The sequence below is a fragment of the Crotalus tigris genome, unplaced genomic scaffold (assembly GCF_016545835.1).
Source record: "Crotalus tigris isolate CLP2741 ecotype Arizona unplaced genomic scaffold, ASM1654583v1 scf7180000019004.2909048, whole genome shotgun sequence".
Classification (NCBI taxonomy): Eukaryota; Metazoa; Chordata; class Lepidosauria; order Squamata; family Viperidae; genus Crotalus; species Crotalus tigris.
Genome location: NW_024097319.1, coordinates 2,541,309 through 2,556,403, shown reverse-complemented (window position 1 = coordinate 2,556,403; position 15,095 = coordinate 2,541,309). Strand labels below are relative to the sequence as shown.

The 15,095-nt window shown below is 43.8% G+C and overlaps 1 protein-coding gene across 1 annotated transcript in view; it reads left to right on the top strand.

Moving 5' to 3' along the window:
- The window catches only part of SLC17A9 (solute carrier family 17 member 9), a 43,072-nt gene that overhangs the window by 13,557 nt on the left and 14,420 nt on the right, over positions 1-15,095 (top strand). The window contains exons 3-8 of the mRNA XM_039358118.1: positions 2,599-2,796; positions 5,022-5,161; positions 6,190-6,289; positions 8,280-8,410; positions 12,345-12,444; positions 13,413-13,509. Of these exons, the coding sequence (XP_039214052.1) occupies positions 2,599-2,796; positions 5,022-5,161; positions 6,190-6,289; positions 8,280-8,410; positions 12,345-12,444; positions 13,413-13,509 (766 nt within the window). The remainder of the gene's footprint in view (positions 1-2,598; positions 2,797-5,021; positions 5,162-6,189; positions 6,290-8,279; positions 8,411-12,344; positions 12,445-13,412; positions 13,510-15,095) is intronic.

The following is a 15,095-nucleotide window of genomic DNA, read 5'->3' as shown; positions in this document are numbered from 1 at the left end:
CAGGTTGTTCCACTAATTAATTGTTCTCACTGTCAGAAAATTTCTCCACCCTTCTAGGTTGCTTCTCTCTTTGATTAGTTCCATCCGTTGCTTCTTGTCCTGCCTTCAGATGCTTTAATTTAATAAAAGAATAAAACAAAAAGATGAATCCTGAAGCCAAAGTATTACAAATTTATACTGTTGCTCGGCCCATCAGCTTTGCAGATCAGGCCTCGTGGTTTCCGATGGCAACACTAACTTAATTATAGGTTGAGAATTAAGTGCAATTTACTAAGTGACCCTTAGAAATAAATTGGAGTTTAGGTGTGCTTAAAGAGAGAATTTGGGTCATAAAATTAGTCACTTTGCAGACAGCTTATAACTATCTGAACTTGTTATTTTCTTACTAAATGTGATTTAACTGGCGGAGTCATGCATTCCTCTAATCTAGGGACGGCAGTCTTTCCATATTCATCATTTCTTTATTCTGGTTGCTTTTGGAAAAAGAAGGATTTCTCCCTCCTCTCTCTCTCACACAGAGAAAGATTTTTTTTTAAGTTTGATAAGTCTATTTTACCTCTTGTAGCAGAATTTTCTAATTTTCTCTTTAAAATGGAAGATAGCCATGACAGTGACTTTTGGAAGCAATGTTCAGAGGGTGTTTGGGGGTCCTTAAAAAAGTTTCTTATTGGTAGGTTAAATCATGTTTCATTTTCAACCATGGTTTGTGAAAGCAAATAATAATAATAATAATAATAACAATAACAATAATAATAATAATACCACCACTACCACCACCACCACCACCACCTCAGGGCTGGCTGAGGAATTCTGGGAGTTGAAGTCCACAAGTCTTAAAGTGGCCATGTTAGAAGACCCCTGAGTTAAGATAATTTATTGTTCATGTCTATAGATAAGAAACTAGTCAACTCATGGTCAGCACTAAATTGATGCTAGATGAGAGGCCAGGGAGATTCTCTGTCATCCAGGTCATGGTTGTCCCAAAGGTGCTTTTTTCAGGAGGCAACTGGACTTTCTTGTTTTTCTTTGAAGACGTTTCGCTTCTCATCCCAGAAGCTTCTTCAGCTCTGACTGGATGGTGGGGAATGGAAGGATTTATATTCCTTGCAGTCAGCTGGTCATTTGCCTTCTTTTAGAGAGTCGTTGAAGCCAACTGGAGGTTTATCTGTATCCGCAAGGTCACCTGAGTGGTGCAAATGGGTGTGTAGTCTTTTTGGAACTGCTGAAAGTACAGACATCATCTGTCTCAGGCCTACAACACAGTGACCGTGCTGACCGTGAGTTGACTAAAAGAATGCAAATGACCAGCTGTCTGCAAGGAACATAAATCTTTCCATTCCCCACCATCCAGTCAGAGCGGAAGAAGCTTCTTGAATGAGAAGCGAAATGTCTTCAAAGAAAAACCAGAAAGTCTAGTTGCCTCTTGAAAAAGCACCTTTGGGATGCTGCAGGAATTGGGTATGCCTAGTTTAATGAAGAGAAGGACGAGGGGGGACATGATAGCAGCCTTCCAATATCTCAGGGGCTGCCCCAAAGAAGAGGGAGTCAAGCTATTCTCCAAAGCACCCAAAGGCAGGACAAGAAGCAATGGATGGCAACTAATCAAGGAGAGAAGCAACCTAGAACTAAGGAGAAACTTCCTGACAGTTAGAACAATTAACCAGTGGAACAACCTGCCTCCAGAAGTGGTGAATGCTCCAACTCTGGAAGTTTTTAAGAGATTGGACAGCCATTTGTCTGAAATGGTATAGGGTTTCCTGCTTGAGCAGGGGGTTGAACTAGATGACCTCCAAGGCCCCTTCCAACTTTACTATTATTATTATTATTATTATTATTATTATTATTAGATAAGAGTTAAAGGACTTCAAGAGGAGTTGGACTTACACCACTTGTGGGACTCTAGGCTGATTCCTCTCTTGACTCCACCCCAAATTCTGCCCCTTGCCTATCCTTCTACAGGATGAAGTTTTTTTGAGATTGGATTATTTTACTGAGGTACCTAAATACATAACATGCTAATGTTGAAAGAAAAATCTTCATCAGGGTCCAGTCCAAGCTGGGAAATAATAAAATGGAGGCTGTTGGGAAAGAAGGTTCTGTTTGTTGAAGAACAGAACCAACTGCATGTGGTTCTGGGAAAGCTGACAAAATGGACTGGCAGTGATGGGCTTTATACCTGTTTGGGGTTTTGTGTTTGGAGTTGTTCCTGTTTGAGGTTGTTCCTGTTCCTGTGCAATGAACTTTGACATGAGGTGCAGTGTGCCCTTTTGGTATTTTAATGGTGTTGGGTTAATCCTCTTGTGTCCTAAAGGTCATGTCCTGCTTCTCTGAGGCTGTAGCTGAAGGCATTTTGCTTATTAATAGGTGGCCCAGTCTTTCTGAATAGGATTATCAAATCTGCATTTCTACAGAGTTGGCCTGCTGAGTATCTGCTTGGGGGCTGGTTTCTGGGGGCTGGTTTTGTCTAAGATTTTTTCTATTATTCCTTTGGGGAAATATAATATTCTGCCTTTTTTAATATTCCCTAAAATATTTCCTTCTCTGGGGGGGGGGGGTGCTGACTTCCTACTAATATTCTCTGTCTTCTGATATTAACAGGCCTGAATCCCGATTATGGACCACAATGCTCCTGCTTGGAACCTGCCTGCTTTACTGTACCAGGGTCCTAATGCCCATCTGTGTGGTCACCATGAGCAGTCTCTTCGATTGGGACAAGAAACAGTCTGGAATTGTGTTAAGCAGCTTCTTTTGGGGCTACTGTCTAACTCAAGTTGTTGGGGGCCACTTGAGTGACCGGTATGAACAATACTACTTTGTGGTCTTAGCGCTGCTTTAGCACTGAAGGACTTTTTAAATATTTTTTTTTATCATTATTCAACATGCAGTAAAAATAATATCCAGTCATTAATTAACAAAAGGAATAAGGATGTGTCACTCGCCTTTTGATGAAACATGGAAAAATTTGCATTTGCGATAAGAATTCAAATTCTCTTTCATTGTTTCTTTATCATCTTCGTGGCCATCATTTTATTCATTGGTTTTATCCTTTCTATCTGTTGAGCATTCAAAGCAGCCTATTGCAAAACCTCATAGACTATCACAATTGCATATTTATCTCATTGAACTCAAATGTCTGTGGCAGTGATGGCGAACCTTCTTAGAGACTGAGTCCCCAAACTGCAACCCAAAACCCTCTTATTTATCGCAAAGTGCCAACACGGCAATATAACCTGAATACTGAGGTTTTAGTTTAAAAAAGAAACAACTCATACATTAACATCCTTTGTATTACAATAAAAACACAACAACAAAGCTTTCAACAATACAAACAACTTTTTATTGAAAGGTAAAAGTTTGCATTTGGCATGCTTTTGAACAATTAATGTGATTTTTACTGTTGTGTGCATGCTGATAATTTGTCTTAACTTGGCTCATACTTTATAAGTTTGGGAGCAACACATGCAGCACTCAGGTCATGTATTAGTCCAGTGGTGGCGAACCTATGGCACGGGTGCCAGAGGCGGCACTCAGAGCCCTCTCTGTGGGCACGCACGCTGTCACCCCAGTCCTAGGCCTTCAGCTGGGTTTTATAAAACCTTTTCGCTTTAGGCCTCCGCCGCCGTGTACAAAAACAAAAGTTCAATCAATCAGTCAATTTCAACTTCTCGCGGGAAAAAAAAGATCTTGCAAAGTTGGAATTGATTGATTGAACTTTTTAGTCCCATCCAGTCTGCTGTTACCACTGCAGCCACGCCCACCCAATAGGCCACACCACCCAATGGGCCACACCCACCCGGCACCCGACAATGCATAAGTGGGTTTTGGGTTGCAGTCTGGGCACTCGGTCTCTAAAAGGTTCGCCATCACTGTGTTAGTCTGTTTCTGGTGTCAGATTTGATATAATTCAAAGCTGAAAACAGTGCGCTCACTCCGGAGGCTTGTTTTGGCTAGGAAAGGCTTGAGAAATGTCTTTTTCTTGCGAAAACTCAGCCAAAGAGCGAAGTGCATGTGCCCACAGAGAGGCCTCCGAGTGCCGCCTCTGGCACGCGTGCCATAGGTTCGCCACCACTGGTCTATGGAGATTCACAATCAGCCAGGTCCCAAAGTGCTTTTTCCAAAAGGCAATTTTACTTCTTAGTTTTTTCCTTGGAAGGGAAGCAGCTTCTTAGATAAGAAACAAAATGTTTTCAAAGAGAAAAAAAAAAAAAAACCCAAGAAATTCCAATTGCCTTTGGGGACAAAAAACCACCTTTGGCTCATTGAAGTCAACTCTTGAATGCTTTCCTATGCACAATTCCACTGCATCTCAACTACTAAATATTTTTTTTATGAGACTTATATACCACTTTAAGTGCAAGCACTCTCTAAGCGGTGTACACCAGTAAGCAATGTATATATATATATTTACATTGCCCCCAACAATCTGGGTCCTCATTTTACCTACCCCGGAAGGATGGGTCAACCTTGAGCCGGTGAGATTTGAACCGCTGACCTGCTGAACACAGTCAGCTAAAGTGGCCTGCAGTACTGCACTCTAACTGCTGCGCCACCTTGGCTCTATTCCGTACAATATCTGTGCATGATGACAGTCTCCTGAAGAGAGAAACCTGGTTACTTAAAAATAACCCTGCAGGTGGAATGGTACCTAATATAATGCAAGCAAATTTTCTTTCTGGATTCTGGAAGGATTGATCCTGTGCTTAAACGCAGGGCAGGCATAGGAAACATTCCTTCCTTCTGCACGGATGTTGGTGCGTGCACCTTGCGTCATGCTCGCTTCCTGTTTCCAACTGCTGCTGCTTGCACTAAACCAGGGGTTTCCAAACTTGGCAACTTTGAGACTTCTGGACTTCAGCTCCCAGAATTCCCCAGCCAGTCACGGAATTCTGGGCGCCAAAGACCACAAGTCTTAAAAGTTGCCATGTTTGGAGACCCCTGCGCTAAACAAGCTGTTTTGGTGTGCAGAAAATGCACACCAAAATGTCAGTGTCCTAACTGTCAATGTCCTAATTGTCTTCCAGGATAGGAGGGGAGAAAGTCCTTCTCCTCTCTGCATCGGCCTGGGGATCCATCACCGCCATCACGCCCCTGCTCATTTCCTCAAGCTCCTCCCACCTGATTCTCATGACCTTCACTCGCTTCCTTATGGGGCTCTTGCAGGGTGAGACAACCTGTTTCCTAACACTTGACTCATCTGAGAAACTGGAATAATGGGGATTTCATTAGTTCACACTCTTCAGGGAAACACCATATTTTTAATTGGCTGCGTTGGCGAGAGTGGACACAGTAGAAACCTGTTGTCACAGGTAGTCCTCGACTTACAACCACAGTTGAGCCCCAAATTTCCATTGCTGAGCGAGACCATTGTTAAGTGAGTTTTGTCCCATTTTATGGCCTTTCTTGCCAAAGTTGTTAAGGGAATCCCTCCAGTTCTTATTAAGAGGATCAGACTTCCCCGTTGACTTTGCTTCTCAGAAGATCGCCAAAGGTGACAGCAGTAGCACTTATATACCGCTTCATAGTGCTTTACAGCCCTTTCTAAGACACGGGTCCCCAACCCTCGGTCCACGGACCAGCACCGGTCCGCAGCATGCCAGCCAGCGGGCCGCACAAACAAGCAAAGCTCCGTCCTCAGGATGCAGGCAGTATTCAAAATCACACCCCTTCTGGTCCGCGGAAAAACCTTTCTCCATGGCAGTGGTCCCTGGTGCCCAAAAGGTTGGGGTCCTCTGTTCTAAGCGGTTTACAATGCCACCATATTGCCCCCAACAATCTGGATCCTCAGTTTACCGATCTCGGAAGGATGGAAGGCTGAGGCAACCTTGAGCCAGTCAGGGTCGAACTCCCAGCAGTGGGCAGAGTTAGCCTGTAATACTGCATTCTAACCACTGCGCCACCACGATGATCGTGGGATCCCAAATATCAGCCAGGTGCCAAGCATCCGAATTTTGATTACATGTTCATGGGGGATGTAAGTGTTGTGCAGTGATTGTAAGTGTGAAAAGCAGTCTTAAGTCACTTTTCTTGCTGCCGTTGTAACTTTGAATGGTCACTAAATGAATGGCTGTAAGTTGAGGAATGCCTATAATGGGGTTTCTTTCTTTCTTTCTTTCTTTCTTTCTTTCTTTCTTTCTTTCTTTCTTTCTTTCTTTCTTTCTTTCTTTTTTCTATTCCTCTCCACTTTGTTAGGGGTTTATTTTCCTGCCTTGGCTAGTCTGCTTTCCCAGAAGGTACAGGAGAGCCAACGAGCACTGATCTACAGCACTGTCGGAACTGGATCTCAGTTTGGGTGAGTTTCTTCAAGCGGAGAACAGGACAATAAGGAAAAGAGATTGAATAAAATAGGATAACCTTGCAGGTCATCTAGTCCAACCCACTGCCCAAGCAGGAAACCAAGTTGTCTTGTCTTGTTTTGTCTAGAATAGAATAGAATAGAATAGAATAGAATAGAATAGAATAGAATAGAATAGAATAGAATAGAATAGAATAGAACATATGAGGATGGTGATGAGACTAAACTAGACTAGACTAGACTAGACTAGAATAGAATAGAATAGAATAGAATAGAACATATGAGGATGGTGATGAGAATAGAATAGAATAGAATAGAATAGAATAGAACATATGAGGATGGTGATGAGAATAGAATAGAATAGAATAGAACATATGAGGATGGTGATGAGAATAGAATAGAATAGAATAGAATAGAACATATGAGGATGGTGATGAGAATAGAATAGAATAGAATAGAATAGAATAGCACATATGAGGATGGTGATGAGAATAGAATAGAATAGAATAGAATAGAATAGAATAGAATAGAATAGAATAGCACATATGAGGATGGTGATGAGAATAGAATAGAATAGAATAGAATAGCACATATGAGGATGGTGATGAGAATAGAATAGAATAGAATAGAATAGAATAGAATAGAATAGAACATATGAGGATGGTGATGAGAATAGAATAGAATAGAACAGAACAGAACAGAACATATGAGGATGGTGATGAGAAGAGAACAGAACAGAACAGAATAGAATATATGGAACGGAACAGAACAGAACAGAACAGAATAACAAAGTTGGAAGGGACTTTGTGGGTCATCTAGTCCAATTCCCCACCCAAGCATGAGACACTACACCACTTCTGATAGATGCCAGTCCAGTCTCTTCTTGAAAGCCTCCAGTGATGAAGCTTCCACAAGGCAGTCTATTCCATTGGTTGATTGTTCTCGCTGTCAGAACATGTCTCCTTATTTCTAGGTTGAATCTCTCCTTGATCAATTTCCATCTGTTATTTCTTGTCTGGCCTTCAGGTGCTTTGGAAAACAGATTGACCCCCCCTTCCTTTTGGCAGCCCCTCAAATATTGGAGCACTGCTATCATATCACCTCTGGTCCTTGTCCTCACTAGACTAGCCATGCCCACTTCCTGTAACCGTTCTCCATATGTTTTAGCCTCCAGTCCCCTAATCATCTTTGTTGCCCTTCTCTGCACTCTTTCTAGAGTCTTAACATCTTTTTTATAGTGTGGAGACCCAAACTGAATGCAGTATTCTAAGTGTGGTCTTACTAAGGCTTTATAGAGTGGTATTAGTACCTCATGTGATCTTGATTGAATCCCTCTGTTACTGCAGTTGAGGGTTGCATTGGCTTTCTTGGCTGCCGCCGTACACTGTTGGCTCATATTTAATTGATTGTCCACCAAGACTAAAACTAAGATTGAAAAAGAATACATTGCAACTGGGAAAACCATGGCCTTGACTATACGCGCTTTTGTTGGCAGGGTGATGTCTCTGCTTTTTAGTATGCTGTCTAGATTTGCCATAGCTTTCCTCCCCAGGAGCAAGCGTCTTTTAATTTCTTGGCTGCAGTCCCCATCTGGGGTGATCTTGGAGCCCAGGAAAATAAAATCTGTCACTCCCTCCATTTCTTCCCCATCTATTTACCAGGAATTGAGAGGGCCGGATGCCATGATCTTGGTTTTCTTAATGTTGAGTTTCAAGCCAACTTTTGCACTCTCTTTCTCACCCGCATCAAGAGGCTCTTTAGTTCCTCTTCACCTGTACTCATTGTCAAAACAAACTGGCAGTAGATAAGAGTCAATGAAATTCAAGGTCAGCTGGACTTAGATCTTTTGTGGGCACGAAGGAATTCGAGACTGATGATGCATTTGACCCCCCACCCCACCCTCCCCTGGGCTCAGCCTAGTCACCTCCTACATAGATTCTGGTCCGCCAATTATGTGTGCCATCCTAATTCTCTCTCCCCTTTTTAGGACATTGGTGATGGGGGCAGCTGGCTCCCTGCTTCTTGACTGGTATGGATGGGAAAGTGTCTTCTATCTTTCGGGCCTACTCACCTTGCTCTGGGTGTACTGCATGTGTAAATTCCTCTTGCCGGAAAAAGGTAGGTAACATTTTTTTCCTATCTATAGGACAGGTCTCAGAAGGGGCCTTGGAGGTCGTCTAGTCCAACCTCCTGCTCAAGCAGGAGATCCTATACCAGTGGTGGCTAACCTATGGCACGGGTGCCAGAGGTGGCACTCAGAGCCCTCTCTGTGGGCACGCATGCCATCTCCCCTGCCCCCCCGTGGCACCCTCCTCACCAGCAGTCCCCCTGGAGGAGAGTTGCCTCGGACGCAGCCTGCGCAGAGCAGCGCAGCCAAGGACATGGCAGCCGGGCAGTGGGGACAAGACTCTGCCTTTGTGCCCCATCATGTACAGATGATGCTACGGAGTGCAGACAGAGGGCGTGGCTGCCATGACGCGGTTGGGCCACCTGGGCGATCTGCTGTGGCGGGCCATAGAGGTGGTGGGTGGCCCTGCAGGCAGAAGAGGTGGGAGCGGGGCAGGGGCGAGGCAGTTTTGGGGCACTCGGTCTCTAAAAGTTTCGCCATCACTATCCTATGCCAGTGATGATGAACCTTTTAGAGACTGAGTCCCCAAACTGCAACCCAAAATCCATTTATTTATTGCAAAGTGCCAACATGGCAATTTAATCTGAATAGTTTTAGTTTAGAAAAGAAAACAACTCATACATTAACATCCTTTGTATTACAATAAAAACACAATAACAAAGCTTTCAACGATACAAACAACTTTTTATTGAAAGGTAAAAGTTTGCATTTGGCATGCTTTTGAACAATTAATGTGATTTTTTCTGTTGTATGCATGCTGATAATTTGTCTAACCTTGGCTCATATTTTGTAAGTTTGAGAGCAACACATGCAGCACTCAGGTCATGTGTTAGTCTGTTTCTGGTGTCATATTTGATATAATTCAAAGCTGAAAACAGCGCGCTTGCTGCGGAGGCTTGTTTTGGCTAGGAAGGGCTTGAGAAACGGCTTTTTCCTACGAAAACGTAGCCAAAGAGCAAGGCGCACGTGCCCACAGAGAGGGCTCCGAGTGCCCCCCTCTGGCACGCATGCCATAGGTTCATTACCACGGTCCTATACCATTTCAAACAAGTGGCTGTCCAGTCTTAAAAACCTCCAATGATGAAACACCTACAACTTCTGGAGGCAAGCTGTTCCCACTGGTTAATTGTCCTCACTGTTAGGAAGTTTCTCCTTAACTCCAGCTTGCTTCCCTCCTTGATCAGTTTCCATTAGTTTCTCTTTAGTACACACTCTCTTTACCACACACATCCTCAGCTTCCAACCATTCGTTTAGCAACCATTTGAAGTTACAACTGCACTGAAAAATGTGAATTTAGACTGCTCTTCATACTTAATCACCATTGCAGCATCCCCATGGTCACAAGATCAAAATTTGGGTGCCTGGCAACAGGCAAGTATTGATGAGGGTTGCACCCCACAGTCACGTGATCACTATTTGTGATTCTCCCAGCCAGTTTCCAACCGGCAAAGTCAATGTGGGAAACCAGGTTTGCTTCATGACCATGTAATTTGCTTAACAACTGCGGCGATTTGCTTAGCAACCATGGGAAACCAGTTGTAGAATCAGGTGCATCTGTCTTAGCAATTGCCTTGCTTAGGAATGGAAATTCTGGTTCCAAATGTGGTTGTATATTAAGGATTACCTGTACTTATTGGATTACCGGTACTTTTGCCGTGTTACCATCCTTAAAAGATCATAAGACATTTAAACCCCGTGGAAATAGTTGATTATGTGCTATCAAGTTAAAGTTGACTTTTAATAGCCACATAGGTAGACCTTCTCCAATATAATCTGTCTTCCAACTGACCTTTCAGATCATCTAGTGCAGGGGACTTCAAACTTGGCCCTTTTATGACTTGTGGACTTCAACTCCCAGAATTCCTCAGCCAGCGTGGAAGTCCACAAGTCGTAAAAGGGCCAAGTTTGAAGACCCCTGATCTAGTGATATATCTATTTTGTCCCAGCCTCTTCCAACAAGCAGACTGGAACTGCAGGAAAAAAACAATCCCCTTTTATTATTCATAGACCTGAGTCAATATCCAAGGCAAACAAACACAGTTCCTAGAAACTCGATCCTCAACATGAATAGATTGCCTTTGGCAACCAGCACCTCCCACACCTTCCCTGTTATTATTCAGCCCAGGTGTGGCTTCCTAATGCCTTCTCCTTTGCCTTTGGAGCCGCCCCATTGCATTCCTCTGTCCTACTCGCTTCTCTTGCCTGCGCTTTCGTGCATCCTGGATTTGTCCCAGCTGTTCTTCATCACTGTCCAACTCAGGCTCCCAGCACAGCTGTGTCTCAGCCTGAGCGTGAGAGGCCAGGCTCCTCGTCAGACTGTAAGTCTTGGAGCTCCTCAAAGCCTTCCCCTGACTCTGATATCACTCCAGGCCCCTCCTCCTCCTCCTCCTCTGATTCCTCAGACTCAGCTGTCGGGTCGACTGGCTGGCAAGGAATCACAACAATATCCACCAATGGCTGTACAGGTAGTCCTAACTCACAACAGTTTTGCCTTAAGCATGAAAGCCAGCTGGGTGACTTTGGGCCAGTCACCAGGAGACGGTGAGTTCTAGTTCAGCCTTAGCCATGAAAGCCAGCTGGGTGACTTTGGGCCAGTCCCTCCCTCTCAGCCCAGCCCCCCCTCACAAGATTGTTGTTGTGGAGGAGGAAGATGCCTTGGATATATTTGTTGCCACGGGTTGCTTGTAAAAACAACAAAGACAGGATACATATAAATAAAACAAATTTACATTTGGCTTCGGTTTCAGAGCCAGTTTGGAGGATGCTGGTGCTGGTAGAAGAAAATAGAGCTTGCAATACTGAACTGGATACAATCTATTAGATGAAATCCAAATCTAGGCATAGAATTAGAACTGGAAGGAGTCATGTCAGCCATCCAAACCCTTGCTGAGAGCAAGAATCCAATAAAGCCAATATATAAAACCTATAGGATTTTGTCTGGATCCCTGTTGTGCCTTTTGGACTCCTGTACAATTTACTTTGGAGATTTCTTGCTTTGCAATTGATTAGAACCAATTGTGTTGGTCTTGTTTAATGTATCCTTTATGGAAAACTAGCTGTCTCTTCTTCTTCTTCTTGTGCCATATCCGTTATCGGACGTTGGCGATCATGTTGGCGATCTTGTTTTTATTGGCAGCTGCACGAAAAAGTGCTGCTGAGTTTTGTCCAAACCAGTCCCTTAGATTTTGAAGCCACGATGTTCTTCTTCTGCCTGGACCTCGTTTGCCTTCAATCTTTCCCTGGAGGATTAAATGGAGTATGCCGTATTTTTCTGGGTGTTGCATCAAAGGTCCAAAATATTCTAATTTTCGTTTTTTAATTGTTTTGATGATTTCCCTTGGCTTTCCCAGGTGGCTTATCACCTCCTCATTTCTGATCTTGTCAACCCATCTTATACATAACAGCCATATGTAAATCCACCTTTCAAATGCTTCTAGTCTCTTCAGGTGGCCTTCTGTCAGAGACCAACTCTCTACTCCATAGAGCAGGAGATAGGAAAAATATAGCATCTGACAATCCTGATTTTCAGTCTTAGGCTTATGTCATGACTGCAGAAGACCTTTTTCATTTTGAAGAATGCTGTTTGAGCTTTCTCTATCCTTGTCTTTACTTCAACAGTCATGCCCCAGCTTTCATGTAAATTAGAACTGAGGTGCGTAATCCTTTCAACTTTGTCTAGTGGTATTCCTTCTGAATTTATTGGTGGTAAATTAACGGGTTGTTTGCTGACGACCATGATCTTGATTTTTGAGGTGTAGCTGTCTCTAGAGTTGGTAAATCTGTCTCTGAAGGGTCCTTTATGATTGCAGTTCAGGGGAGGGCAGGATTCTACTAAATACTATGAACACAGGATATGCAAAAATCTCTCCTCCCAAACCGCCGAGTTTCCTATTTATAACCACGTGCCCGTTTATATTTTGCAGAAATAATAGTCTCACTGCAAGACTTGGCAAAGGGTCTTTCCTTATCATCCAAATCGACCAAAGTGCCTTGGAGAAAATTATTTAGGAAGCCTCCCATTTGGTAAGTTTCTGTCCTTGTTAGCATTTAGAATTTTGTTCAATTATTACATTTTAGGGGTTTTTCCTAATCTGATTGCTTAAACTGCTTAAGAAATTCCTGATGAAAAAATGGAGTCCTGTCTTTGTGTTGGCTATGGGGATACCTGAATGAGGTCTTGATTGCTGTATTCCCCTGCTTATTCATCCCTTCTGGAGAAGGGAAGAAAGGAAGAAAGGAAGGAAGGAAGGAAGGAAGGAAGGAAGGAAGGAAGGAAGGAAGGAAGGAGGGAGGGAGGGAAGGAAGGAAGGAAGGGAGGGAGGGATAGGAAAAAGGAAGGATAACGGAAAGAAACAAGGAAGGAGGGAGAGAGGGAGGAAGGAAGGGAGGGAAGGAGGGGATAAGAAAAAGGAAGGAAGGGGAGGAGGAAGGGGACAGGAAAAAGGAAGGAAGATGGAAGGAAGCAAGGAAGGAGGGAGGAATGAAATAGGAAAAAAGGAAGATGGAAGGAAGGGAGGGAGGGGATAGGAAAAAGAAAGGACGGCGGAAGGAAGCAAGGAAGAAGCGAGGAAGAAGGAAGAGAAGGGGGAAGGAAGGGGATAGGAAAAAGGAAGGAAGAAAGAGAGGAAGAAGGAAGGGAGGGAGGGAAAACCATATACAGGTAGTCCTTGGCTTACAATGGTTTGAAGTTACCACAACACTATAAAAGCGACTCACAACCAATCTGCACACTTACAAGCATTGCAGCATCCCCACGGACTGCATAATGACTGCATGGTTCTCTCATTCGATGCAGTGATTGGCTTAACAATCATGGCAGGAAAGACCATAAAATTCGGCACCAATCCCTTAACCTCCTTATTAGCAACCGATATTCTGGTCTGTGGTCGTAAATGCGAGGACCACCCGTGCGCTCTTCCTGGGAGCCATGGCCCTTTCAAAGTTCTTGAGAAAAACCTTGCTCATCTGAACTCGGCAATGAACTTCCCCAGGGCGGTGATTGTGGCTCAGTTGTGTGCAGCTAGCACATTCTTCACCCTGCTATCCTGGCTGCCGACATTCTTCAGCGAAACATTTCCCGATTCAAAGGTGAGCGCACGTATCCTTCACGAGAAGGGGGAAAGGGGAGGGGAAAGGGGAGGGGGCAAGTAGTTTTGCTCGGCCCTGGAGTAAACTCGCACCTTTGACTTCTCCAAGAGGGTGACTGTGTCTTATGGTGTAGTTTGCTTGCCACGTGTGCAATTGGATGAGTTCTCATTTTGTTTGTACCTCTTCTGAGGTGGAAGATAGGATTATGATGAAAAATGGAGGCCGGGGGAAAGGGAAGAGGATGGGTTAGATCAGGGGTGGGGAACCTTGGCTCTTTTATGGCTTGTGGACTTCAACTCCCAGAATTCCTGAGCCAGCATGAATAAGTCTGTTATTCTGTTACTACTTCTCATAATTGTTTGATGGGATTTGAATACTGGTAGTCCTAGATTTACAACCATTCAGTTAGTGGCCGTTTGAAGTTAGAACAGCACTGAAAAAAAATGGACTTATGACCACTTTTCACACTAACAACCAGATGACTGCAAAGAATATAAACCCATACAAATATAAATCCCACCGTTCAGTCAGAAATGAAGAAGCTTCTTGACCGAGAAGTGAAATGTTTTCAATGGAAAAAAAAATCAAGAAAGTCTCTCTGCCTTTTGGAAAAACATCTTGTGTTCACAGCTGCCTTCCTTTTTATGGCACTCTGGGTGCTGCTAGGAAGTCAAATAAGCATAAATGACAGTGGTGAAGAGTAGAACAAATGATTGTCAGGAGTTAGTCTCTATTTTGCATCAACTAGCAAAGCATGAAGACGACGGCTGTACATTAAAACCTGGATAGCAAGCCTTGTTGTGGCAGAATAGTACCACCTATTGATCAGACCTGCAAATAATAAAATATTCCTTTTTTTGCCATATAGCACGAATGTGCATGTATTACTTTTCAGCAACTCAAATTCTTCTAGAACAGAGGTAGGCAACCTTGGCTCTTTTATGACTCGTGGACTTCAACTCCCAGAATTCCTGAGCCAGCCATGCTGAGGGGAAAGGGAGAGGTTTTCAAGCTGAGCCATGTTGGCTTAGGAATTCTGGGAGTTGAAGTCTATAAGTCATAAAAGAGCCAAGGTTGCCTACCCCTGTTCTAGACTAATGATTTTTAGTGCTACTGGTCAAAAAGCTATCAGATTTCCCCCCTCTGCCACTGAGCTGTGTATGTATTTTAATTATTTCATTTACTTTTTGGCTAGTCTAGAGCAGCGTTTCTCAACGTTCGTGTGATGGCGACCCCCGTCACACGAACGTGCTGCGCATGCGCGGCGCCGCCCCCTGAGGGGGGAAAATGGCGGATCGCATTGTTTGGCGACCCCCGTAAAATGGTCGATCGACCCCAAATGGGGTCGCGACCCATAGGTTGAGAACCGCTGGTCTAGAGAAAAGGACTAGTGGGTCATGATAGCAGTATTCCAGCATTTGAGAGGCTGCCACAAAGAAGAGGGGGTCAAGCTATTCTCCAAAGCGCCTGAAGGCAGGACAAGAAACAATGGATGGAAACTAATCAAGGAGAGACGCAACCTGGAATTAAGGAGAAACTTCCTAACAGTGAGAACAATTAATCAGTGGAATAGCCTGCCTCCAAAC